The sequence below is a fragment of the Bombyx mori genome, chromosome 23, assembly GCF_030269925.1.
Source record: "Bombyx mori chromosome 23, ASM3026992v2".
Classification (NCBI taxonomy): Eukaryota; Metazoa; Arthropoda; class Insecta; order Lepidoptera; family Bombycidae; genus Bombyx; species Bombyx mori.
Genome location: NC_085129.1, coordinates 15,975,610 through 16,002,966, shown reverse-complemented (window position 1 = coordinate 16,002,966; position 27,357 = coordinate 15,975,610). Strand labels below are relative to the sequence as shown.

The window sequence follows — 27,357 nt, the reverse complement described above, 5'->3', positions numbered from 1 at the left end:
CTACGGCTGGGGTGGCGCATGTCGTCGGCAAAATCAGGAGATTGGGCCTCAACGTGGCGCTCAGTAAATCCGAGGCCATGTGGTTCCACAGGCCCCGGAGAGTGCCACCTGTCGATGCCTATATCGTGGTTGGAGGCGTCCGTATCGGGGTCGGGGTGCAGTTGAAGTACCTCGGCCTCATTCTGGACAGTCGTTGGACCTTCCGTGCTCACTTTCAGAATCTGGTCCCTCGTTTGTTGGGGGTGGCCGGCGCGTTAAGCCGGCTCCTTCCCAATGTCGGGGGGCCTGACCAGGTGACGCGCCGTCTCTATACAGGGGTGGTGCGATCAATGGCCCTATACGGGGCGCCCGTGTGGGGCCAGTCCCTGGCCGTGGGGGTAGCGAAGCTGCTGCAACGGCCGCAACGCACCATCGCGGTCAGGGTCATCCGTGGTTATCGCACCATCTCTTTCGAGGCGGCGTGTGTACTGGCTGGGACGCCGCCTTGGGTCCTGGAGGCGGAGGCGCTCGCTGCTGACTATCAGTGGCGGGCTGACCTTCGTATCCGGGGCGTGGCACGTCCCAGCCCCAGTGTGGTCAGAGCGCGGAGGGCCCAATCTCGGCGGTCCGTGCTGGAGGCATGGTCCGATCCTTCGGCTGGTCGTAGGACCGTCGAGGCGATTCGCCCGGTTCTTGTGAATTGGGTGAATCGTGACAGAGGACGCCTCACTTTCCGGCTCACGCAGGTGCTCACTGGGCATGGTTGCTTCGGTGAGTTCCTGCACCGGATCGGAGCCGAGCCGACGGCAGAGTGCCACCATTGTGGTTGCGGCTTGGACACGGCGGAGCACACGCTCGTCGCCTGCCCCGCATGGGAGGGGTGGCGCCGTGTCCTCGTCGCAAAAATAGGAAACGACTTGTCGTTGCCGAGTGTTGTGGCATCGATGCTCGGCGACGACGAGTCGTGGAAGGCGATGCTCGACTTCTGCGAGTGCACCATCTCGCAGAAGGAGGCGGCGGGGCGCGTGAGAGACACGCAAGCCCGCCGCCGTCGAGCGGGGGCCAGGGAGGCGGATCTCGCCCAAGCCCTGGCCCTCTAAGTGTTTCGGGTCCCCTTCATATGTCGGTCTGGGGAAAGGCGAAGGGGGCCTAAGAAGACGACGTGCAAGCTGCTCTGCACGCGTTTTACGCAAGAGCATCCGGGTGATGGAAGGCCGGCTATCCTCGACCCACGCTGGTTCTGACCCAGCGGGGTATTCCGTAGGATAGACCATTCTAACCGGCGCCATCTAGGCGGGCTCCGGATAGCCTGCCGACCGAGAGGGCTGGTGGTCGTGGCGCCGGCGACCGCCGGTCCGGCGTCCCGAGGGGGAGGGTGATGGGAGAGATGTGCTCTGCACTAAACGCTTCACTTTCCCCCCTTTGCCTTTGCATGGGTTCTGTCCCATGCGAGGTTCGGACGCGGGTTGTTGAGCGACAGGAGGTTTTAGTCAGTTCGACTCCGACATGCCCCGCCTTCCATCCCCAGGGGAGGGCGGAAGTCCGGCGATTTCCTCCTGACCAAAAAAAAAAAAAAAAAAAAACCATGATAAATAATAGCATTTTTGTTGTTTAATGTAATTAGGGAGGGGCTTGTCGAAGGTCAAAAAAAAAACCGAATTTAAATGTATTTTATTTTTTATCACACTATATAATTATAATGTTTAATCATATTGTTTAATATGCATGATTACATTTTTAATAATATTGAATATTATAGTTTAGTCCAATTCTGCCTCATAGCCGTACTAATCATCCTCAATACTAGATGGCGCTAGTAATAGCTCAAACTAAGTAAAAAACAGACAAGAAGATAAAACCTATTTATTACCATGATAGGTCAATGTAAATGAGATCAGTTGTATCACAGAAACAGTAGTTCAACGTTTTTAGTGTTTTAAACTGTTCGAAATTGAATCGATAACCTTTAGAATCGATAAAAGAATTGGTGACAGTAGAGTGAGACAGAGCCGTATACATAAGGATGTGCTAGGTAGGTGGCGTTAATTTCGACTAATCAATCATGAGAGCCATCAGCTTGGAAGATTTCGTGTCTTTTTCAATCCCCGGAAATACGAAGCCTTTCTTGGCTAGTTCTTCGTATGTTATTTCGAATAAGACTTCGAAACCAGCTTTCTTAGCTACGGCTTGAGAAGCTCCAGCAGTGAATACGGTGGCTGTCACTTTCACCCCTATGGCTCTGCATAGAGGGATCCTGGAAAAAACGTAAATTAATTTAAAAGAATGTGAACGAATGAATGAACTATTTTAACAACTCGAAAGCCGAAAAAATATCATTAACTTTAACAAAATAAAACAAAAAAATTATGAAAGAATAAAAATAATTTATTTTCTCAACAAAAGTCATACAAAACAAACATACATGCATAAACGATAAACAAACTTAATATTACAATAATACAATATGTGCTCAGAAAAAAAATAATAATTAGAAATCAAATGCATTTGTTTTATCAAGCTTATGTCGTTGTTGACAATCGACTTTTACTCTTTTCTTCTCTTCAATTTTTTTCCTAACTATTTTACAAATAGGTTGGTAGCAACCATAGTCTAATTCACAGTAATATAAATGTTTATTCCTATCTGCTGGGTTAGGGTAATAAGCTGCGTGTAATCTCCCGCCTGATTCATAAATTCTAACATCAATCGTGTGCTGAAAGAGCACCCCGCTCAACAACATTCTACTGATAACATCACACGTTGTTTGATCAAAATTATTTCCAAATAAATTAAGAAACCTCAAATACACTGGTTTTTTTATTGTATTCAATAAATACAAAACTCCTTTAGCGTTTAATTTGTTTTTCGAAACGTCTAAAGCGCGTATTTTTGAGAACGGCAGCCCGAAGCTCAGTGCTCGTGCACCGGCGTCTCCAATGTTATTCCCTGCGACATTCAACAGCACTAACTCAGGTTTTTCTTTAAAGTATTCAGCGATTAATTCTATTCCGTAATCCCTAATTTTATTGTAACCCAAATCCAAGTACAGTAAAGTTTTATTTTTTCTCAACCCTCTCAAAATGTATTCAATATCGTGACCAATAAATTCATTGTTCTGAAGATGCAATTCTATAATTGTGTTGTTTCTTTCTAGTAAGTATTCGATATGGTACGCTAGCCACTTCGTCTCGTACTGGTATCGATTGAACAGCGGCACTACTCTACTCAAGTCGAGAACTTTCAAATATTGATTGGCGCCGTGATCGATTCTCAATGCAGTCACTATGTAAGCAACGCTAGTCAACGTTTGTCCCGACTGGCCGATATCGCATCGTTCTAAGCTTGTATTGTTTTCAAGGAAATCCGCGAAATATTCACCGCCTTTCGTCCCAATATCATTTCCGTTCAATCTCAAATATTTAAGCTTGATAAACTGTGCGTATTTTGATAAGTGTAATACAGATTTGTCAGTCAATTCGTTGTTCATAATATTAAGATCCAAAACACTAGATCTTCCTTTCACGAGTACTTTTTTTAACAGCTTAAAAAAGCCGACATCTGTAATTTTGTTATAGCACAAGTCGATTTTGGTCACTCTAAGTTTTAGTTCGCGAATGTAACGGCAGATGGCGCATATATCAAAGTCTGTGATCCTTCTGTTGTATCTTTGAAAAATGTCATTCCCTCTCAATACCAAACTGCCCGTGCCGTCAGAGTTTCTCTCCGTAAACAAATTCAATCTTATTTCATTAATTTCTCTTTTATCCAAAGGCGCAGGGGTACCAGTTATTTTCTTTAAAATATTTTTAGTGTCACAGATGCATTTTTTCTTCTTTGTTTTCGGTATCATTTTACTCTCCAAATTTGCTTTAAATAAATTAATTAAAACACGTTGTAACAACGTGAAAATGGTCTAAATGTTTTATTACAAACAATTTGATTTTCAGCACTAAATGTCAACATGACATTGTTTTATCTGGCAGCCAAACTTTTAATTAACCACCTCATTAACCAGCATAAGCGGGACTAAACGAAAAAGGCTTAATTTTTTAAAGCGTTGTCAACTTAATATGTCTGTATATTATATTAGAGTTTTATCAGATAACTAGCAAAAAAATCAGATAAACATTGCAAAAAAAAGAAACTGAAGCCTTCGTTAAAGGCACCTCGTCTCCAACAATTCTTTTCCGATATTCAGGCCCCTCCATTCAGGATCCACGACCAGTCCGTACGCAGTCAAGTATTTGTCCACGTCGTACTTCTCGAAGATATTCACGCTCCTGGCCACTAAATCCACGGCTCCAAACAGCATGGACCAGACCTTGTCGTCCGACTGAGAAAATTCAATTAATATTTATTCATAGACAAGAATATTTATTCATTTACTACAAAGATAGTAAATACTCCGTGAGTGATGGTAATACTTCCGTGAACCAAACACACGAGATCTATCTTCTGCTATCAACAAATTAAAAAACCTATATAGTAGGGACATAAATAAATAACATATTTGGCGGCAGTATAAAGAGTGTTGCCGTGTGAATTATTTTATTTTCCCCATTTATAGTTTTTAACGGATTAGAACGCGCTATAATTACTGTTGGTCAGCCGGTGTCATATTTAGACGCGAAGACGCATCCTCAAAAAGTTCAATGAAGTCTCTAAGTTGTATAATTTTGAAAGGATCACTATAATGACGAAGTTACGGTGAAAGATCGAGTAGCAACTGCCCTGAAACAAAACTGTAATGAAATAGCAAGTCTACGTTTCAAGGCGAATGGGATGACAACCGTTTTTCCAATGAATCCAGAAAGGAGTCATTTATGGGCTTATTTATAAAGAGCTATCTGACCTTTACACTCTTGTTAACTCTAAAAGTGTTGTAAAATTTTTAATAACCCCTTACGATAAGTTTTTTAAAAACCGGCTTATAAAGGTCCGCTTAACTATATACATGTAAATAAAATTAGAGTGTGTGTTTGTAGTATTGAAATAACCGCTTTTTACTACATGCATATGAATATATATATACGGTACATACACCAAAATATTTTTTTTTACTATTTTTGTCTGTCTCTCTGTCTGTCTGTTTGTTCCGGCTAATCTCTGGAACGGCTGGACCGATTTTGATGAGACTTTCACTAATAGGTAGCTGATGATATAAGAAGTAACTTAGGCTTTTTTAGACTAACTTCACCCCGCGGCGTCACCCGCAGTTATTATCGTACCGCGCGCAACATGGCGGGCTTCGCCTATCAATAATAGAATTTAATGTTTCCGAAGCGAAGCGAGGGCGGGTTGCTAGTTATGAATAAAAACCGTGGTGAAATACACTCTCATACTTTCTGTTTTTTTACTGGTGGTAGGACCTTTTGTGAGCCTTGGGCCCGCGATCTGCTCTCAACACCTGCAGATCGTTGAGTCTCACATACCCCGCGCGCCCCTTTTGCGCGGGGACCTCGTAGGAGGTTCGGCCCTCTACACGAAAAAAAAAAAAAAAAAGTACCTTTTGTGAGTCCGCGCGGGTCCACCACCCTGCCTATTTCTGCCGTGAAGCAGTGATGCGTTTCGGTTTGAAGGGCGGGCCAGCCGTTGTAACTATACTGAGACCTTAGAACTTATGTCTCAAGGTGGGTGGCGCATTTACGTTGTAGATGTCTATGGATGTTACTGGAGTAACCACTTAATACCAGGTGGACTGTGAGCTCGTCCACCCATTTAAGCAATAAAAAATAAATAGTGATAAGTACTCCGAACTTCATCGAATCGGACCAGCAACTTGTCGCAATCTTGCGTGCCGGTCTGGACGGAGAGCGCGAGGACCGCTAGTCAAATGTCACTGAGACTTCGGCCGAAGTATCTATGCGCCGTGCACTAGCATGGCCGCAAGTAGCTCTCGCTAGCAGCGAGTAGGTAGCGAAAAAAAATATCCTCATAACGACCTGAAAGACTTCCTCCTTGTCTGCTTTAGAGACCACGGTCAGGACATTCACTCCCACCACGGTCGGGTCACTGTCATCGTTGTCCTTCACGCAGACTAGAGACAGATTGTCCTTAACCGACTTGCTCCAGAGACTCTTCAGTTCCGCCACAGCTCGAGGGTGGTTGTGAATACCTGTTCAAAGAAGCGTAAAGATCTTATTGAACATTTGCACAACGATGCTGGTATATTCGTAACACGATACCGGCAATGATATATTTATGTTATTGATCTGTTGGGTGGACGAGCTCTGTGGTCACCTGGTGTTAAGTGGTAACCGTCGCTCATAGATATCAACAACGTAAATGTCACCACCCCCCTTGCGAAACGCGTTCTAAGGTCTAATTTTTTGACAGTACAACGGCTGCCCCAACCTTCAAATCTAAATGTATTACTGCGTCATGGCAGAAATAGGCAGGGTGGTGGTACCTACCCGTGCGGACTCACATAACGTCCTACCACCAAATTAAAATGTTAACGGGTTTGATTTTTATTACACGATGCTATTCCTTCACCGTGGAAGTCAATCGTGAACATTTGTTAAGTACGTATTTCATTAGAACAATTGGTATCTGCCTGCGGAAATCTGCTCAAGGAAGAGTAGAGGCCTAATCTATAATGGTGTGACCGATGGTAGAGCGAGTTCAAAGTCCACAAATATACAGACACCACCATTCCGTATCCATATCACTCATCCATATCACGTATTCCACATCGCTACCGCAAATAAATTAATGAGTATCTGAAGGATGCGGTAGCCGGCAACACTCCAACACTCGCTGTTTGATGTGTATGGATTCCAGTACCCACTAAACACCAGGTGGGCCGTGAACTCGTTCACCTAGCTAATGAATAAAAAGATACTTTACGGGATAAAGTGTGAGTGACGTCAGCACAGCTTCAGACAAACCTATAAATTTACAGGGGGGCTCATCACTCATGAAGTATTTCTCCATTAGCGCCAACGCAGCGCCACGCAAGTCCTCCGTTAGATCTTGGATGCGGAGGAGTGTGGTAACCCCGTCGCGTCTGACGGTGAACCTGCGCCAGATGGCTGGGTAGGCCATGTTCGTTGGTCGCAAGAAAACCATCTGTCGAACGTTTCACGAAGTAACGATTACATTGTTAATGACAGGGTTCGTGTCTTTTAAATACCTTCATAGATAGGTGAATGAGCTGACGACACACATGGAATTAAGCTATTACTAGAGATTAACGCCTTCGTAACGGTTGCCGAATGCCGTTACCGGTATTAAGCCATGAGGTCGAAGACTCAATTGTCGCGTATAGACGGTCCCAGCCTGTCTTGTACTTTAGATACCAAGGACGCCGCGCCTGAGCCTGTATCTGTTACAAATGAATCATGCGTTCCATTCGAAGTAGGATAAACTTCGAACTCACTATTTCATTTAAGCCACGATGTAGAGGCGTACCGTGAGTCTAGTTCAGTGACCATATAACTAAGTTGACTATGAGTTCGTACTTGCAACTGTGCCTCAATAACAAATATAGGCTTCCATATGACCATCGCTTGGTGAGTGACGTGACGTCAGGCCATTGCGTTAATAAACGTCTACATAAGATAACCTCATTTCAAAGTATAATTTTCTAGGAAGATTTTAGGATTTAAGAAGTATTAACACATTACAATAACAAATGATGAATTATACATTACAATGACGACTTTCCATCGGAACGTGTAGTTCAGTTGCAATAGAAACATATTCATGCTATTCCTTTAACCCTCGCGAGCCCAGAGCACAGTATAATCGAATCAAGGAATCTTTAAATTATACTTACTTACAAATAACGGTTTTTATTTATTTATTGCTAGATGGGTGGACGAGCTCATAGCCCACCTGGTGTTAAGTGGTTACTGGAGCCCATAGATATCTACGACGTAAATGCGCCACCCACCTTGTGATATAAGTTCTAAGGTCTCAAGTATAGTTACAACGGCTGCCCCGCCCTTTAAACCGAGACGCATTACTGCTTCACGGCAGAAATAGGTAGGGCGGTGGTACCTAACTGCGCGGACTCACAAAAGGTCCTACCACCAGTAGTTACGCAAATTAAAATTTTTGCGGGTTTCATTTTTATTACACGATGTTATTCCTTCACCGTGGAAGTCAATCGTGAACATTTGTTGAGTACGTATTTCATTAGAAAAATTGGTACCCGTCTGAGATTCGAACATCGGTGCATCGCTCAACACGAATGCACCGGACGTCTTATCCCTTAGGCCACGACGACTTACAGATTTAAGCGCTATTGAACTAATTGACCAAAATGGTATGACATAGCTTTGTAAGTGGGCTAAAATTGACGAAGGCGATACTGACTTGATGCCTATCGGAAACAAATAGGGCGCGAATCCGATTTGGCAATCTACGGCAATAAAATCCAAATATAACAAGCTCGAGATATTGAAATTGCAATCTAAGATTTTAAAATCATAAGTTGGCTCCAGCAAATAATAGAACTCTTTGAATTGATATCGCTATGTATACTAAAAGGCTTACCGTTAGGAGTGTTTGTCCGTTTGTCTCGGCTGCTAAGTGCTGAGTGATTCCCCTGGGGTGTTCCGGGACGAAGGCTCAATGAGGTGCGGTTACAACGGAGCATTAGCATTTTATTTTGTATATTAGATTAATAAAAACTAGCTCCCACCTAAAGGTCGACATTCTTCCCTAATATGTGACACTTCAAGATTCATTTTATATAATACATTGTCTCTTTTGTTATTAACCTTTTTTTTACTTACAGAGTTGGGATTTTTTTTATTTGGCAACACTAAATATTTTCAGAAACTACTAAATAAAAAGAGAAAATCGGCTGACAGACAGAGGAGAAAAAACACTCAGCTGTTTTAGTCTTCGCCCTTCGCGCACATCGCCGACCGTGAGCTGGTTCTCCTGGTGTGACCCCAGCCTAATTTCGTTATGAGGTAATCGCCTGCGGTTGAATTTCATTAAGCGCTGAACGCCCTGGGCCGGCATCCGAGGAATCTGCGAGGACTTTTATTGAATCGAGAAATTAATCTGCGCGCTATAACTTTAGATCAATAACGGACGAACACGTACCTTGAATTGTTTTGTAGACATTCCATTGCATCGTTTAGCGCTCCCAGTCGCTTCGAGCCGTTTCAGGTTCGGTTCGCGAACAGAGTTAAAGATTTGGCTTCAGTGTGGTTTTTTAGTGCGAGTTTTTTAACGTTCTCTATAGCGTCAAAGCTAACTTAAACAGCGCCCCTAGCGGAAAACGTAGACAAACCTTCCAACTCCATATGAACGGTCGATTAGTTCTTTTGTCGTCTATTTTATGTGCATACTAGCTGTACCCGTCCGCTTCGCTGGGCATTTAAAATTAACATTATTATTTCTCACCCCCACAAAGATTCTCATCATTGCAGCCCCCGTAACTGATGTAGGGAGTCCAACACTCATATAAATATTAGCCTATCCATTAAGTACATGTATTTTGTACATGGATACCAAGTTTCAAGTCAATCGGATGCATAGTTCCGTAGTTATAACGGAACATCCGTAAAAAACACTGTAGATTTATATATTATTAGTATAGATGAGAACGGTCAATTCGTTCCTTGTCGTCTGGTTCGTGCCTGTCTATAAGGAAATCAAAAAAAGTACCGCCTGCTGCTAGTCACGTACGCCCTCTTTCCATTTCTCTTTCTCTACTTCCATTTCTTTCCATTTCTCTTTATTTTTGAATTCTTGTCAAGTGTCTGTCTTAGTCTATGTCTAGTCGTTGTAGGTCTTATGCCCTGTCAAAGAGATTGCACGCCACGACACCATACAAATTAGGGTTAACTTTTACGTTATCGAGAACGTTAAAAAACTGGCACTTAGCACACAGGCGTTGAGCGCATCAGTCATTGCATATTCGTACTATATATCGCCGATGTATTCTTGTTGGACGAGGCAGGCCGTACCATGCTCGCACAATGCAAAAAACATCGCTTAGGATTTTTTTTATTGCTTAGATGGGTGGACAAGCTCGCAGCCCACCTGGTGTTAAGTGGTTACTGGAGCCCATAGACATCTACGACGTAAATGCGCCATCCACCTTGAGATACAAGTTCTAAGGTCTCAAGTACAGTTACAATCTCTTTGACGTATTCCTTAGATCTGAGAAGAAGAGAGAGCAGCACATACTAGCGTCGGTAGAAGGAACACAGAATAAAGTCTTACTTTAGAGAAAATTTTACGTGTAACGCTTACATTTTAGTGGATATCTACAAATGTCTAAATAGGTATTATTTTAGTACTAACATGTTAGTTAGATTTTAGATATATTTTTAATACAATAAATTAATCAAAAAAAACATACCTTGTTACGGAAATAACTAGATTTCCTCTTTGTTGTTCATTATGCTGAGTAGTGGTCCATAATATTATGAACAATCTTCTCCTCTCCTCTAACAATCGTATCAAGTTTAAAATGTTGACCACTCGATGCACCATACATCCCCACGCCTTCTCGTCCTCGGTGGTCTTTCTAGCCTCATTTATTGGCAGGCCGTGAGCATCATTACCAGATCAGACCAGCGGGGTGGGTGAGCGTCCGCATGATCTTCTCCCATTGACCTGACCGACTAGCATCAGCTTCTCTAAGTTCGTTGGAAGCAGATAGCAGACAGCCTTGAAATACCGAGCTCCTTCAGAATGGATAATTTGGTTCGGAGTGCTGTCTATGAAATTTGAAACATTATCAACATTAAGAATCTAATTTATACGAATTCAGTACTTGACGTGGTAGTATTAGGTACTTGTTGACACTCGGAACCCCCACTTCGATCGGGTTCTAACCCCGGATGGCGATCGGGCGTCGGGTGTAAAAGTGCATGGGAATCGTTTAATGCAGTAGGGCCTTAAAAGATCCTTGGGCCCAAGGTCTGCTCCCTATATCTGTAGGTCGTCAAGTCCCACATTCCTATACCGCGCACCACATAGGCACGGAGATCACGCAGGAGGTTCGGCCCTCGGCCCGATAAGCACACCAGACTGGTGAGTTCATTAACTTGAGATGTCTTAAGATTACGTTACGTATTGAAACTAGAGATTGCTTTTAAACACGTCTCTGAAAAATATAATGATACTTCCGAAACGAATATATAAAAATTTACAGACTGAAAACTAATTTGTCGTCGATTGATGCCAAAAAATAACATTAACAATATACTTTCCCGACGCTTCGGACGGTTCATTGATTGTTTTAAATCTTTGTCCGTTTCAAGACGTTGTTTTCTCAAAGGTGTGCGAATGTGAGTAGGGTGAGACGTACTATATTGTACAATATTTTAATTTAACAGTTAGTGCTTTGTTTATTTCTATGTTTGATAAATATGGGTTCGCTCTGTTTGTGTCGCTGAACTCTCTGGAGAGAAGTACGCATTAAATTTTGAAAAACAATGGCTCATGACAAAAATGCATATTAATGGTTGTCTTGTTTTACTTAGTTGTAGAAATCATTATAAATAACAGCCTATTTTGGCCCAATGTTGAATATAGGCTTCTCCCAGGGCACGCCACTCGACCCGATCCTCATCCCGACCTCCCCCTACTCCTCCTACTAGATATCCCGACCTCTTAGTAATAGCAGAAACGGTAAGAGCAACGCTCAAAAGAACTAGTTAAATTGAGAACGCTCGAGAAGTACAACGCCATCTATTGTAAAATAGCGGAAACACATATCGAAACTACTCGACTTGTCAGGAATGTTCTCGATAATTCTGGGGATGTTGTATCGACTATAAAAACATTGGAGAGATGACTCGGAGGCAGTTAGTAACCAGATTTACTCGAAGCGAAACAGCGAACGGATCGCATGAAGCGAAGCGGAAGAAGTGAGTTACTAATTGTAAAGTGTTCTGTGAGTGTTCTAAGTGTTAAATAGAGTTTTCATTTAAATTTCAGTGGAAGTTTTATTTATTCCGAACCCTAGCGCGTAACAGTAAGAAGATCGAAGAGACAAATTGGGTCAAAGGTTTAAAGAATATGTATTGCAATTGCATTGAGATTTAACCTAATTTCTCCTATTCTGAGGATGCAACGCTTGTATTGTAATGTCTAGGCGCTCGTCTACTCCTCTACGGCAGCAAAGCGTTTCCTAAAGTCATTAAGCTTTATGAAAATATTACGTTTTACCCTACACGTCCATTGCAACTCCGTACTTGGCACAGCGCCATCTTGGACCAAATCCAATTCTCTTTGTTACCAGAACGAAACTCTACCAAAAACAGTCTATTTGAAAATATAAACCCGAGCGCACGTATATAACGCAGTACTCTGTCCATTGTTCATAAATAAATAGGAAGAGAAAAGAAATAGAAAAAACCTTGGAATTTCTGTCGTTTTGACAGCGCGGGAAAAGTTTAAAAAGTCAGTTTTTTTTTAATCACACAAAGGACTTTTGTCATACTGCATAGTGTTTTGAAGTTGGGACTTTTAACGGAGTAAGGTATGTGAATTGTTCAATATAATTATGCTTACTAGTGCGATAATATTAATAATATAGATAATGAATAAAACTTCCTTCCCTTCAAGCCACCAGTAACCCTTCGTGCTTGAAAAAAAAACATATACTTACGAATTTACGAGGTTACGAATTTGTTTTTAAAAGTTGTTTTTAAGAAAACATTGGCAAAATCGTGAATACTTCTCATACACCTCAAAAGTGGCAAAAGTGGATTGCTCACATATAAACCAGTTATTTTATAAATAAATTCAATAGCAAAGTTCAACAATGTTAGTTTTTATATCAATATAGCGTTATTATCTGAACTTACAAACTATATTTAGTTATTATTAATGATTTAAGAAATATATCATGTCCATTAAACACTAACAGGTGACATCATTAATTTACTAGCGACATCGAATTCATTAAAAACATACGCACGAAATTTTATTCACAATTCCAAGATGGCCGTTATAATGACGTTTCTGGTTGCACGAAAATAGAATGTTTACAATGTAGGTCACTGCAGTCAGGGTCGTTCGAATAACATCTTTTGTTCGAGGTGTTCAAGTTCATTAGCTTCTGTCAATAACACGGTCAACAAAGCTTCACAAAGCACGAAGTACAGGATATTTACCGCAGTATGGATAGAAACATACTTTACGATAATAAAGATAAATAAGGAATACTTCACATTTCTTAAACCAGCAATGTAATGCTCCTTTCTTTATGTGACCTTGCGCTTCAGCTGATTCCTAATTGCATTGCATTGCGTGCAGCAAATAAATCTTTAATGTAGGGCTTTCTTCGGTTTCACGGACATAAATAAATAAATTACCATTAAAGTTTCATTTCGGTTAGCGTGGTATGTACACGTGATGCGTAGAGAGAAGATGAATGTGACTAGGAGATGTATGGAAATTATAGTGCAAGGTGGAGCTGGAAGAGGTCGACCGAAGAAGACATGAATGGAGTTTGTGAATGACGATAGGAGAGAGAGAGGAGTGAGTGTTGAGATGACGGGGGATAGAAGAGAATGGAAGAGAAAAATTAGCTGTGCCGATCCCTACTAGTGGGATTAGGGGGGAGAAAAAGAAGATTGTTGTAACTATACTGAGACCTTAGAACTTATATCTCAAGGTGGGTGACGCGTTTACGTTGTTGATGTCTATGGACTCCAGGTTCGGCGTGATATCGTCCCGTATTTTAATCCCGTAAATTAATCCCGTAAATTAATACGGGACGATAGTTTGAAATTGGATGAGACACGTCACACGAGTTATCGGAAAGAGACGCGCAAGAGACATTTTTATTGTCAATCATCTCAGTAGCAATGTCAATGTTAATAAATATCTCCGAACACTAGCACAGGTGAAGACATGAAGATAGACATAGTATTAGTACATATCTAGCTTCGAAATGATGATGAATAAATAAATAAATGAACTGATGATCAGGTGGCATATTTTACTAACTATATAGAAATTTATATTTTAGTGTTAGATTTTTACTTTAAGTAGTTATTCCTTTATCGTGGATGTCATTTGTAAATACGTGTGAAGTGTGTGTTGTAGAAAAATGCCTGCGGTATTTGAACATTGACAGAGTCGCGTCATTTGGTACACGTGCACAAGGAATCACATCTTTCAGCTTACGGCCACTTCATTTTACCGAAATATCAAGTAGTTTTTAATTAAAAACAAGTAGAAAAATTAAGCGATAATTCAAAACACTATTAAAATGACAGCTGTCAATCGACGATTAATTGGGAACAATGAAGTAGGAAACCTAGGTCTATGATTGGGAAACAAAAATGGCTGCTTTGACAAGGCTAGCTGTCAGAATTGTCATTGCTGAGTAAATGTCAGGGAGTTTTGGCGGTAGACTGCATGTCGATATGATGTTACGTATTTATACATTTATGTGCATGTATGTATCATCTGTTGTCACGTTAATCTAAACAAAACTGTAGAAATTTGTATGTGGAGCTCATGTTGTGTCTATTTGATTTTACCATGCCAATGCAGGGCGGCATTATGACCCACTGAACACACAAATGGAAACACGAACTCTCATGCAGAGTTAATTTTATACAATTAAAGTGAGTTTTGTAATGAAAAGTAGCTATTAGTTAGCAGAATTGTAATACTTAATAGTAACCAGAAGGTTTCAACCGATTTTGTTCAAAAAACATCAGGTGCTTGATAACGAAAAAGAAATAATGACAAGGTTTGGCTATATCACTATTCTAATTGGACTCGTGCTAATGTGTGTAGTGACGCTTCAAGCGTGCGATGCATAGATACACACTTAATATTGGCGCGATGTATTGGCCCATTTATTTTAAAACTCTCTTTTTGTTAGTAAACATGCAACCACGTGGCGCCATCTCTCGTCCGCGTCAACGGAACTAAACTGAAAATACCTGATAAACCCATTTTAAACGAAACCTCTGTTAGCTGTGTAGCACAACGTAGCGTTCAGCCAATCGAAGACCTAACTATACTGGTACTTGGACTATTTCCAAGACGTTGCAAATATCTCGAGATGTGTTTTAAAGATTAATATGTCTCAAAAATAGGGCGCTTTAAGGTGAAATCAAAATATATTGTCTGTTTTGTATGGAAACGTATTAAAGCTGCGCAAATAAATTTCAATGGAAGCAAACATGTTTTTAAAATGTTTTTGCGTTTTGAAAAAGGTTGTGAAATATTTCTCCTGTTAAAATAATCTACGCTTGCGTTTATTTGAGAGTGACTGCGGTCGTTGACCTTTGAGTTTTTAGCTCATATACATTTCAGGCTCACGAAAACTCAGGTCAGTCTTTCAATTTGAACTTTATGTCCAGATGTATATTGTTACTACGTATGCTGATACTCAGATACTATGTTGAAAACTCTATCCCCTTGTCTTCCTTACATCGGTTACATCAATGCCGGACCATATAATGAAGTATATTGGAACAAAGATGGCTCCGCTCCAATCTCATGTACGTCAGGGAGTTTCCCGGGAAACTTTCTTCCCGCGCCAAAATACATAGATGTGTTATTATGAAAATACAGAGAAACGAATAAAATGAGATACCTACTTTTATTTAAATTTTAGTGTGAATGTTTTTTGTCTAAATTAAGTTTTGAAGTCGCTGTGGCCTAAAAGATAAGACGTCCGGTGCATTCTTATCTAGCGATGCAACAACGGTGTTCGAATCCCGCAAGCGGGTACCGATCTTTCTAATGAAATACGTACTTAACAAATGTTCACGATTGACTTCCACAGTGAAGGAATAACATCGTGTAATAAAAATCGAACCCGCAAAATTATAATTTGTGTAATTACTGGTGGTAGGACGTATTGTGAGTTCGCGCGGGTAGGTACCACCACCCTCCCTATTTCTGCCGTGAATCTGTTTCGGTGTGAAGGGTGGGGTAGCCGTTGTACTGTTAAAGCTGAGAGATAAATACATTCGAAACGACAGCCAAATGCGGAGGTGAACCGCTCTAAATAATTAATGTTTATCACGCATTTACAATCAAAATTATACATTCATTCGCGAAACAGTTGCTCTTGAGCTGTTAGGTCTTCTTCGGAGGCGCTCGGGCAGCTATTATCAAATCCCGCCCCTCCTGGCTGAGCCTTTGCTCGCCCACCTGTCCTGGTGAAATTGGAAAGGCCTCTAGGACGCCATTCTGGTAATCCTTCACTCAAAACAATCAAAATTAGGCTTTCAGCACAAGTAAATTGGAACCTATTTCCAATGCCGTGACAGGAGCAGTGTGCCACCGCAGGCGCCCACGTTGACCCCGTTCAAATAATTTAAAATATATTGCGTGATATATTTATTTATACATTTGTATTTAGATATGGCGCAGATTAAAAATAATGTTTACGTATTTCGCGCACCAATTATTTTTGTGTGGTGTTTATCAAGTCTGGTTAGTTTATTTTGGGTTTATGTAGCAGTTGGAGAAAATATCAATAGATATAATGAAAGAGAAGCATCCGGTGCGTCTGTGCATTGAAGAGAAGTCATAAAAACAGAAAATGGATAACAAAAGAAGAAAAATTTAACAAAAACCGGCTATTGTGAGAAAAAAAATCATTGTGCGGAGAAAAAAAAATTTCATTCTACACTGAAATCGGAGCATGCATGTAAATATTAATATAAAAGAAAGATAGAAAAGATTAATAGGCGTTTCATTTTTTTTTGGGTTTGCTTTCATACTGGTAGAGATCAGAGTTTACAAAACAAATAATCAATAACATAGTATTGTTAATATTAATATTGATGCATGTGACTAGGAGATGTATGGAAATTGTAGTGGAAGGTAGAGGGAGAAAAGGTCGACCGAAGAAGACATGGATGGATTGTGTGAATTACATATGAGAGAGAGAGGAGTGAGTGTTGAGATGACGGCTGATACAAGAGAATGGAAAAAGTAGCTATGCCGACCCCACCTAGTGGATAAGGTGGGGAAAAAGAGAAGATAATATTGTTTACTCGCTATAACGTTTATAAACATCTGAACCGATTTTGACAGAATTCGGTCTTCCACAGGTTAGAGCTCACCTACTTGCCTGGTTACTCTGGCATAGCCCCCTAGGTTACCAATTAGGTAGTAAAAAAGAAGAAGGAAATAATTAGAAGAATCAGTATCCGAGTGATATAAAGGGTAGACCACACAGGTGAAACCGATAGCGGGGAGCTTAGTATTGAATTAAATAGAAAAAGAATTATTTTATTGAGTTATTTTGCACAAAGACAACGCACTCACGGTCTACCTAATAGCAATACGACTCCTAAACTATACATCGGCCCGCTAAGTTTCTCGCCGGATCTTCTCAGCGGGTCGCGATTCCGATTCCGTAGTAGATTCGTCAAACAGCTACTCTTGAGTTGTTAGGTCTCCTTTGGAGGCACTTGGGCAGCATTTGGTTAGCAAATCACATCCCTGGCTGAGCCCTTACTCGCCCACCTGCCCTGGTAAAACTGGAAAGGCCTCCGGCCACCAGTAATCACTCAAACATAAAAAAGCAACATTTACTACATTCAGCAAACTTAGATGAGCAGTAATAGTTTGAGAAGTGAATTGCCATTGAAAAGACGATTACGCTACTAAATTATTTAGTTGCGGTTCAAATTCTCACTTATTAATTAGACGTTAGCAGTATCAATAGAATTTATGGTTACCATAGCCCGCCGACTATGAAATTAATACAAATGAACAAGTTAACATTTAAAAAAAAATGCAAATAAAATGTACGCGCCACGGTTTTTTTTGTTGCTTAGATGGGTGAACGAGCTCACAGCCCACCTGATGTTAAGTGGTTACTGGAGCCCATAAACATCTACAACGTAAATGCGCCACACACCTTGAGATAAAGTTCTAAGGTCTCAGTATAGTTACAACGGCTGCCCCGCCCTTCAAACCGAAACGCATTACTGCTTCACGGCAGAAATAGGCAGGGTGGTGGTACCTACCCGCGCTGACTCACAAGAGGTTCTACCGCTTTGAGCCGTCCTCCTCGGAAACTCATAGATATACTTGAGGGGAAGCTGTACAGCATTTGACACGTTTTAACCTACAGACACAGCCCATTGAGTTTCTCGCCGGATCTTCTCAGTGGGTCGCGCTTCCGATCCGGTGGTAGATTTTACGAAGCACTGCTCTTGCTATGGTCAGTGTTAGCAACTCTCCGGTTTGAGCCCCGTGAGCTCACCTACACACGCTAGGGTAAGCTAAAATAGCCTCTCAAGGCTATCAGCATAGGTAGGAAAAAAAACACTGTGGGTAGGACGTGTTGTGAGTCCGCACGGGAAGGTACCACCACCCTGCGTATTTCTGCTGTGAAGAGTCTTGTATATTGCGAGTAATGTAACACAAATAAAAAAGATAAGAATGCACGCGGGGTCAGCGATTTCGTTTCAAGCGCACGCCTACGACATAAGCGGCATTACGGTAATGTAAAGTACCCAAAAAAGATTTAAAAAAATTGTATGTATCATGGCTTCGTCAAACAGAACGCGTACTTAGCGCCGCGTTTTAACGTCGCGCTCTTTTCATGTCACACCAATTGACTAGATGAGTATATCGCTCCTTGATGCAACGCATTCGCCAAATTATAGTGCCTTTCGATAGCAATGTGAAAATTTAAAAGTATTAAGAAATCGAGTGATTCAGATGTGGCATTGTATAAGCATGGGTATTTTCTAACAAATTCTATCAATTTTTCGGGCATTATCCAGTATTTTAATACACATTCACTCGGACGCTAAAATAAAATTTGTAAAAAATTACAACGCCTGACGTCAAAGCGTCTTAACACTGCGACAGAGCGCTGCGTACTTATAGCGCTGGGGCTCTGTTTGACGGTATGTTACTATAGTAGTACAACACATCTCGGCGTCATAGCGCGCCGTCAGCTTCGCGTTCTGTTTGACGAAGCCTTTAACATTGAAGTATTTTGTTATCATAGACTTCAAGCACATAATACAGTAACTAACTGATGAAATACTTCCGTATGTTCCATACATTAAATGTATATTTTGAATGATTTGAGCAGTTAAAACACTCTCTTCGTTTACGTCACTGGGCCGAACTAATTATCGAAATCAAATTTCGTAGTCGAACGAAACAGCGCCATATCTCACCACACACCTTTGGCTGTCGTTCAAATATCAAATTAATTACAATACAGTGCGTATTAAACTAGAACGAGGAGCCAAAATGAATGCACACAATATGTTTACAAAACACAGACCATTGTGCGTAATTGTGTAGTAGTAGAAAAGTAGAATCCGGCGCGATCATGGGAAGATCTTCACGCTACAGCGAATTAAGTCGTAATAGCATCTTGAACACACTTAATGAAGCCAATAGAACGTGTTATACATATATCGGATATTCATAGATCGGGCCATGATCCGAATTTCCCTTTAATATCTTCAAGAACAGAGAATGTGGCGTCGGGTAGGACATAGACATAGCAGCGAGTCTAACTACAAGCAAATTCAGGTGGCTACCACGCATTTTAAAAGCTACAGCGACAAATAATAGTAACATTGAGTAGTAATGTGTATTTTTAAGATCTAAAACAGTTAATTAATAATACCATGTAGCACCATCAAGATTAGTGAAATTAAAACTTACAAGAAGTCGAGTACGCGAATGCAAAATCCTTTTTATTCTTGTGTGGACGTAAAAAGGTAAACTCCTCTAAATGATAAGACGCCCGGTGCACTCGATTTAATCGGCGTCCAGGCTGAACGAATAACATCATGTACTTATTTACTTACTAATTTTGCGTAATCACTGATGTTAGAGCGTCATGTCATCCCGCAGGGGTAGGTACGACTATCCCGCTCATTTCCTCAACCTGTCCGTTGCAAGAACGAAGTTGTTTAAGCTTGTAGAATATATTTCTTAAAAGCACATTCCGCAGCCAAAAATCACCTGTTTGTCGTCACATAGTATTTCTGGCTGTGATCGATGATTCTAAGAACACAGGTTCACAGTTGGCACGCGTTAGTTCGTCAGAGAGGTCATTAGACAGCAATTTTGTCGATGTAACGAAATCATAAATATATTTTCAAGTAAAAGCTCCTTGGTATCTGGTAACCCGTAAGTTTGACGGAAATATGTCCATGGTCTAACAGAAAGTCCCTGCCTATTTTCGTAAAGACTGATCGGATAAGGCCGAGATTTAAACCCTGCAAACAATACACACAAATCCTTTAAGACATGTGTACGTAAGACGTCTTCGGGAAGAACTAAAACGATGAGAGAGTAAATTGAAACCCAAGGTCGTAAATTTCCGTAATTAGAGATATTAGCCGGACGGGTGAGAGCCACAGCACGGCTGTGTCTGACGCGTGCCAGTTGGAAGAATGCTCTACAAATAAGACTTCAACCACAAGTCTTAAAGTGAGCGGTGGCACTGATAATGTGAGAACCTCTGATATCCACTCAATTCTAGATCCGCCGTAAAGTTGTCTTTTTTTTTTTTTATTGCTTTGATTGATGGACGAGCTCACAGCCCACCTGGTGTTAAGTGGTTACTGGAGCCCATAGACATCTACTACGTAAATGCGCCACCCACCTCGAGATATAAGTTCTAAGGTCTCAGTATAGTTACAACGGCTACCCCACCCTTCGAACCGAAACGCATTACTGCTTCACGGCGGAAATAGGCGGGGTGGTGGTACCTACCCGTGCGGACTCCCAAGAGGTCCTACCACCAGTGATCTACCCGTCATAATCTTTGTATCTCTGTGAAAAGGCAGTTCAATATTTAAAATCAATCGATACTGTCTAAGGCTTCCAAATAGTATATACGATTTTAATTAAATTCTGTACTTTTCCTTTCAGTCAAAATGCCTTCAGAGGTGATATCGGATAAGAGCTTGCAGAGGGAGCTGGCGGACTCCATTATCAGGATGGTGCCTTTGGATGAGATAAGGATCCTCCTGGCTTGTGGAGCCAAGGTGAGCTGAGTGATAGGGTAGGTTAACACGGCTCGCTTGACACAACCATCACGTGCTGGACGTGTCAAGGATACGGCATCTGTTGTTACAACACAAACCTGTTGGCTGTTTTTTTAGCCTCAAAAATACAAACATCATTGCTGCGCCAAACAGACATGTTTATTGAACATTCGATAACAGAAACTGCGTCTTGAGAACTGGACAGACAGACTTAGTTTATGTTATATCTCGGAACTGAGTTCATTCTACGACACCTGAATCATATCTAGTCAAATTCCTAAGCACTATGTAGACAATAATTTAATAGCCAAAATGTTAATTATTTTCTCGATCAGCGAGGGGCTTTTTGTATTGTGGAGTGTTGCAAGCTGACATCAGTTGTTATTTTAGCTTTACTTTCTGGTGTTCCAGGTGAATGAGCCCGTGACCCAAGGTCTCCGTCCGCTGCATTACGCGATCTGGCAGCGACACGTGGAAGCCACAAGGCTGCTCCTCGTCAGGGGCTGCGACGTCAACGCGACCGACGACTGCGGATACAGCGCCCTGCACCTCTCTGCTGAGCACGGGTGAGTGAACACGTCACTTGGAGTCGCGGAATATGGCTAAACTTGAAGAGTTACAAACCTACATGTGAAATTACTTGGTGATCATTACCCAGTCTCTTCGGAAAGGCAGAGTGAACGGATATTGCTGGTTTTTTTTAATTATGATGGACAGACAGTATTAAGTGACGTCTCTTCTACACTCATCACCATGCCGTCACCATGAGATATCAGGACCAGATCCACGTGTAATGTACAACGTCTTTCTTATTCTTAAATCCAAATTGCTACTGAGCTATACAGTGTGTTGATACTCGTGCACGTGCATAGCACACCCTCCCAGTAGTGGATGCTGGTAAACTGGAGTAGCACTCAGACAACACCACAGTCCGCCTTCTATTCTCGGAATGCATTTATTATAAATTATCTGCATTATAAATACATTAAACATTATTCACGACCGGAAATCATATATAACTCTGTCGGCCCCAGGTACACGGAGCTGGTGAAGCTGCTACTGGAGAGCGGTGCAGCCGTGGACTACAGGCCCGACACCGGCGAAGAGTTCCCGAGGACGACGCTCTGTGACGAGCCGCTGCGACTGGCCATCAGGAACAAGCACTATGTGAGCATACCCGACGACGTCCAGAATACCTCTCCAACCAATGGAGGAGGTTGCTACTGTAGGCGTTTGTCTTCAAATCATAAGACCTCAAACATCCAGCGTTTTCACTGGCAGTAATGTAAGCCCGCAAAGCTATAGTATTTCTGCTGCCCAGTAGGAACGCGTTGCATTTCGAGAGGCTTGGTCAAGAATCAAGATGCCTAAGTTTATATGTTGGAAAGGTGGTGGTCGTAGCGAACAAGTTTTTTTTTTTATTGCTTAGATGGGTCGACGAGCTCACAGCCCACCTGGTGTTAAGTGGTTACTGGAGCCCATAGATATTTACAACGCAAATGCGCCACCCTCCTTGAGATATAAGTTCTAAGGTCTCAGTATATGTAGTTACGACGGCTGCCCCACCCTTCAACCCGAAACGCATTACTGCTTCACGGCAGAAATAGGCGGGGTGGTGGTACCTACCCGTGCGGACTCACATGAGGTCCTACCAGTAAAAGTTGGTACACGCTGCACCAGCTGCATGTTTCTGTTGAAAAATAATAATGCCATTCAGTTGTAGGAAGTATGCCATTCAAATGTTGTTATAATACCGGGTTGTGACTGGTTGTAACTCTTGATAATCACTTGGAAAGTCGGTAAACGACGTGTTCAAACACAGTACTGTATTTAATTTCCCTAAACTAAGCAAGTAACCAGGGCGGGGGTCAAGTTCCTGTTCTCTCTACAATTCTGAACACTGATACTAGATAGTTCTCTTACAATTTAACAAACAGGAACTTGGAAGCAATTAAAGTGCTTACGATCAAACCTCCATTTTCAGGATGTTGCTAAGCTACTGCTGGAGCACGGCGCTGATCCAAACAAAAGGTACTTCTTCGGCTCCGAAATCAATCTGGTCTCCGACCCCGAGTACTTGGAGTTGCTGTTGACTTTCGGAGCCAACCCTGACTCCAGGGACCGAGCGGGGCTTACTCCTCTCATGAAAGCTGCTAGACAAAAGAAAGTGAGTACTACTCATTTTCTATACGGAGCATTGCTCGCTTCCACGGAGTACCTGCAGTTGCAGTCCATACGGACACTTCATCAGCCTTCAGATATCAGTTGCATGTTACATTTCTAGTTGCAATATTATTTTCTTATACAATGATTAGGCAAGTTGAAAATTGACCGAGGATCGAATTGCTCAGCATGTAGCCTACCCATTAAGGCCGTTCACATCTTAGATATTATCTCTCTGTCCAGGGTATAGAAGCAGTTCTGCTCCTCATCAGTTTCGGAGCTGATATCAACGCGATGGCCGACGCCAGGAACGACTACAGGACCGTCCTACACTACGCCGTGCTCAGTGGTGAGGATCTCAGGCACCGCATGTCTCTAAGAAGCACAAGTGGACGATCACTGAACGGGATTATAAAGCCCCATCAGCTAACATTCATGAAGCATTGAATATTCATTCACTAATACTTTTTTTTTAGTTTTTTAATTTCATAACCGCATAATGTCGGCCGGCCGAGGTCCCTCCCCGCGACGCAGGAGGTTGTTGACCCCGCGTGTCAGGCGTGTTGAACATGTGATACATTGTGTGTGATAAAGAAACATAGCTAAACGTACTCCGTCGAGAGCCACCAGAGCTCCCCGAAGGCCGACTCCAGCGTGCCCTGACCCTGACTACTTTATAATTTTCAGGTAACCCAGATGTAGTGAACCTCATGATCAAGCAAGGAGCTCGCGTGAACTACGACTGTCCTGAACTCAGCAAGCCGAGCCCTCTGGACCTGGCCATCCTGAAGGGAGACGTGACCATGGTACAACTGCTCCTATCAGCTGGTGAGGGTATTATCAGCTTAAGAACTGGTCTTTGATCAATACCCACTCACCTAAAAACGCGAGGCTAAGAATTCTGTTGAGTGCCTTTAATAATGAGATCTCCCCTACGCCGCGGCGCCGGGCGCTATGACACGCTCTTCACAGGTAGTTTGAAAGGAGTTCCCAGCAGCGGCTGTACCTTGGCATGCCGCGGGGACAGCTCGCCTGACCGAAGTTCCATTAAAAACTCATGAAGGATATTGTTTGTCTGCAGGCGCTCAAGTGAACGCGTCTAGTTCCGTGATCGGGTCCCCGCTTCACGTCGCCTGCTCCGACAACATAGACAACAGAAAGGAAATCGTTAAAGTAAGTTCAATTAAAATGCGCACAGACTTCAAATTGAAGGTTCATTTTGTGGTGTGGTGTTGAGGACGGGCCCCTCGTGACAACATGCGTGGAAGCGATATTCTGCTGCTGTTAACAATACATCACTTGCACATTACAGTGCAGCCGCACTCAATGCCGAATGAGTACATCAATGAACATTAAAATGATAATAAGAGCGTGGAGCCCAGTAGAAGTGAAACCTTTACAAGTATTCAATCTCTTGATCCTAATGATCTGTAGTAATGTCGAGCCGCGTCAAGTGCGCTAAGTGCGAGTTTTTTAACGTTTTCGATAACGTAAAAGCTAACTCAAATTTGTATGGAGTTGGAACGTTTGTCTACATTTGCCGCTAGGGGCGCTATTTAAGTTAACTTTTACGCTATCGAGAACGTTAAAAAGCTCGGACTAAGTACACAGATCGTGCGTCTCTACCGCTATTTTGTCGTCTTATTTCAAATTTACCGCGCGATTAGACAATTTGATATTGTCTACCGTCATGTCACGATACTGTTTGAAGCTAAACATATTCCTCGACCAGATCCTGCTGGAGAGCGGCGCCGACCCGAACCTGAAGGTGTACAGCCCGGAGGACGCGGCTCAGCTGCGGCCCGCGCTCGCCGAGTACCTCGCCAGCAACGTGCGGCCCCACCGCGACCTGGTGGCCATGCTCCTCGCGCACGGAGCCAGGGTCGGTACCACACTCGCCAACCACTTAAAGTATCAGCTGATACTGAATTTTGTTTGATACCACTTTTAGAATTCCCGGTAAATCAGGAAGGTAGATTAAGCAACAAGCTTCCACAGTGACCACCGCCCGCACAATACGCAGACTACCGGTAGAGTCTCGCCTTGCGTTGCCGAACCTAAGAATGGCACCATCAAGAAGAAACACTCACTCCGCATTTACCTGTTGGTTTTGATGTCTGCATTAATTTTAAATTCAACATTTTTGTATTTAAGAAGGGCTGTCTACTCCGTAATAAAGAGTTTATGGTTGGACTTCTTCCAGGTCATAATGAAAACCCAGTTTCGTGATCCGGATGGCATTCTCAACCACTTACAAAACGTTACTTCAGAGGAATACGAGCATATCTTCTACTTACTTCTGGAAGCCGCAGAAGCCTTCGACCTCTGCATGATCAAGAGGAACAGTATATTAAACGCAGAACAAAAGCAAAAACTAATTGAACGCGCCAAAAATCCAATATCCCTATTGGCACAAGTCAGGATATTCCTCCGGAAACAGTTCGGCCCCTCCTTCCCCCACGCGGTCAAAACTATGGAAATACCTAAAACTCTTCACCACTACCTGCTTTTTGAATGTCGTTAAATCGTAAATTATCATTAATTTTTGGACAAAATAATCAGGGATGTGGTCCTTTTAGGTGGCCGAGCGCGATAGGTGCCTTTGTCAAATTAAAATTAAGAAGGTTGTTGGTGCTGCCACATTTATATTACTTTCCTTGTACTGTAGGAGTTCCCATTATTTTATGGGAAATTAAAGATTTGTAAAATTGTAACGCTTAATTTCAGATCGTGGACGAAACATTATTTTGTTAGTTTTTTTATTTCGATCTCGACAATATTTACATTTTTTTATATATTATGTTAGATCGAAACATGTTTCATTTTGAGACGTATTATAAGTATCTACATTTTACTATAAAGTATACATATCTTTTATATTAAGTTTTTAGTAGTAAAACACGACAGGAGACAATTTTTGTAAAGAAATTATTGGAATCCTATACATTTTTATAGTCCTGTTCGTTACTCAGATTTGGTATGCAAAATGCATGGATTCATTTTTGTATAGAAATAAAAAAAATGGGGCATGATTTTAATTTATTCCCAAAAATAGTTTTCATCTTAAAATAAATTTTATACAACAAAATCTAAATTGTTGCTTGTTTTTTGTCTTTTTCTATTATTACCTTACTATATAATGTATTATTTCAATTGGAACTGGAAATTTGAGTAAATACTAAGTATATGTATAAAATATTTACCATGTTATTTACCTATAGTCTGAAAACACATTTCTATGTGATATTTTGTGATTTTATATTTATATTGTAATATCTTAAATAATAATAAAAAGCGATGTTATTAATAAGTTAAGTACTTTGTTTATCCTCCGACAATATTTTAAAAATAAACGAGTGTAAGGTTATTAAGTTGTTTCATTGCCTACAATGATAAACAGAGTAGGTAAGTTATGTTCGTGTTTGTGAACAAGAAGGCAGCTAAAGTATTAATCATTAATACTAGTACAATAAAATAAAAAGATAGAAAGCTCAACTTTGAACACAAAAGTTATACTTTCACGATTCGGATACCAAATGAATCGTCGATGATGTTAGTTAGGACACGCAAGTAGAAATACTTCTTGCAATACTTTTAAGTACACAGATTTTGTAATTGTTTTTCTTGCGGCAAAATTAGGTTACTCATTCACACTTCAATTATATTAATTTAACCGGCTCCACGACTAACACTCAAGGTTCCAACCTTGAGTACGATTAGGATTTTTTTTTTTTAAAAAAGGGTTCAACAATGAAGGGATTTCAGATCCTTTTTGATTTGATAATTTTTCTGCATTAGGTAAAGAAAACTATTAAGATGAACTCGTTTTTTTAAAGGTGGAGATTGTTCGAATCAAATTTAAGTGCAAACGGAATATGTCCCTTTTTATTGTCTTTGTAGTAGTGTTATCAACACTCGTTTTAAGAAGAATAAGACATTGCGCTCAGGAAGCATCGTACAGAAAAGTTATTTCCAAAGCCAGATGGTGTATGGCAAAAAAGATATTACATAAAGATATAAAAAAGTACTATGAATTAACTCTACTACGGTGACATGGGGTACCATGGTGGAAAAGAGATGAAATATATTATGTGAAAACAAATACCTAGTTGCTTAAATATTTCTAAATTCGGAAAAAACAACCACAATACAGGCAGCACCACGTTGTTCTGACATCAAAATTTATTGTCACAGTTGCCAGATGGGGGGGATTCCCTGCAAATTTGGGGGGTTTTTCGACTCTGGGGGAGAAAGATTCTTTGGGGGGACATTC

The 27,357-nt window shown here is 41.4% G+C and overlaps 3 protein-coding genes across 4 annotated transcripts; 1 reads left to right on the top strand and 2 right to left on the bottom strand.

The window, feature by feature from the left end:
* Positions 1–1,634: 1,634 nt before the first annotated feature.
* On the bottom strand, positions 1,635–11,112 carry LOC101735757 (uncharacterized). The gene is made up of 7 exons (XM_038019530.2): positions 10,310–11,112; positions 9,043–10,107; positions 8,482–8,967; positions 6,870–7,050; positions 5,922–6,094; positions 4,146–4,312; positions 1,635–2,233 (listed from the first exon to the last, which is right to left on the bottom strand). Exons 4-7 carry the CDS (start codon positions 7,048–7,050, stop codon positions 2,032–2,034), a joined length of 723 nt encoding a protein of 240 aa, XP_037875458.1. The 5' UTR covers positions 8,482–8,967; positions 9,043–10,107; positions 10,310–11,112; the 3' UTR covers positions 1,635–2,031.
* Positions 2,344–4,123, bottom strand: LOC101735617 (leucine-rich repeat-containing protein 34). Its single transcript, XM_004930676.5, has one exon. The coding sequence runs from the start codon at positions 3,827–3,829 to the stop codon at positions 2,468–2,470; it is 1,362 nt and encodes a 453-aa protein (XP_004930733.1). The 5' UTR covers positions 3,830–4,123; the 3' UTR covers positions 2,344–2,467.
* Positions 11,113–12,208: 1,096 nt separating the features above from the next.
* On the top strand, positions 12,209–26,451 carry LOC101735343 (ankyrin-3). Of its 2 annotated transcripts, none has more exons than XM_004930674.5 (10): positions 12,209–12,439; positions 20,806–20,921; positions 21,333–21,487; positions 21,956–22,088; positions 22,906–23,088; positions 23,328–23,433; positions 23,772–23,912; positions 24,166–24,257; positions 24,817–24,966; positions 25,288–26,451. In XM_004930674.5, exons 2-10 carry the CDS (start codon positions 20,811–20,813, stop codon positions 25,606–25,608), a joined length of 1,392 nt encoding a protein of 463 aa, XP_004930731.1. In that variant the 5' UTR covers positions 12,209–12,439; positions 20,806–20,810; the 3' UTR covers positions 25,609–26,451. The 2 variants fall into 2 exon arrangements, with proteins under 2 accessions (XP_004930731.1, XP_062531290.1); XM_062675306.1 differs by lacking the exon at positions 12,209–12,439 and adding an exon at positions 14,305–14,540.
* Positions 26,452–27,357: the final 906 nt, after the last annotated feature.

Bases quoted from the DNA above. Each gene is read 5' to 3' on its own strand.
- LOC101735617 (XM_004930676.5), bottom strand. From the start codon at position 3,829: ATGATACCGAAAACAAAGAAGAAAAAATGCATCTGTGACACTAAAAAT.
- LOC101735757 (XM_038019530.2), bottom strand. From the start codon at position 7,050: ATGGTTTTCTTGCGACCAACGAACATGGCCTACCCAGCCATCTGGCGC. The intron at 6,095-6,869 runs GTTTGTCTGAAG...TTCTTTGAACAG, and splicing joins GCCCCCCTGTAAATTTATAG to GTATTCACAACCACCCTCGA. The intron at 4,313-5,921 runs GTCGTTATGAGG...GAATTTTCTCAG, and splicing joins ACAAGGAGGAAGTCTTTCAG to TCGGACGACAAGGTCTGGTC.
- LOC101735343 (XM_004930674.5), top strand. From the start codon at position 20,811: ATGCCTTCAGAGGTGATATCGGATAAGAGCTTGCAGAGGGAGCTGGCG. The intron at 23,434-23,771 runs GTGAGGATCTCA...TATAATTTTCAG, and splicing joins ACACTACGCCGTGCTCAGTG to GTAACCCAGATGTAGTGAAC. The intron at 23,913-24,165 runs GTGAGGGTATTA...GTTTGTCTGCAG, and splicing joins ACAACTGCTCCTATCAGCTG to GCGCTCAAGTGAACGCGTCT.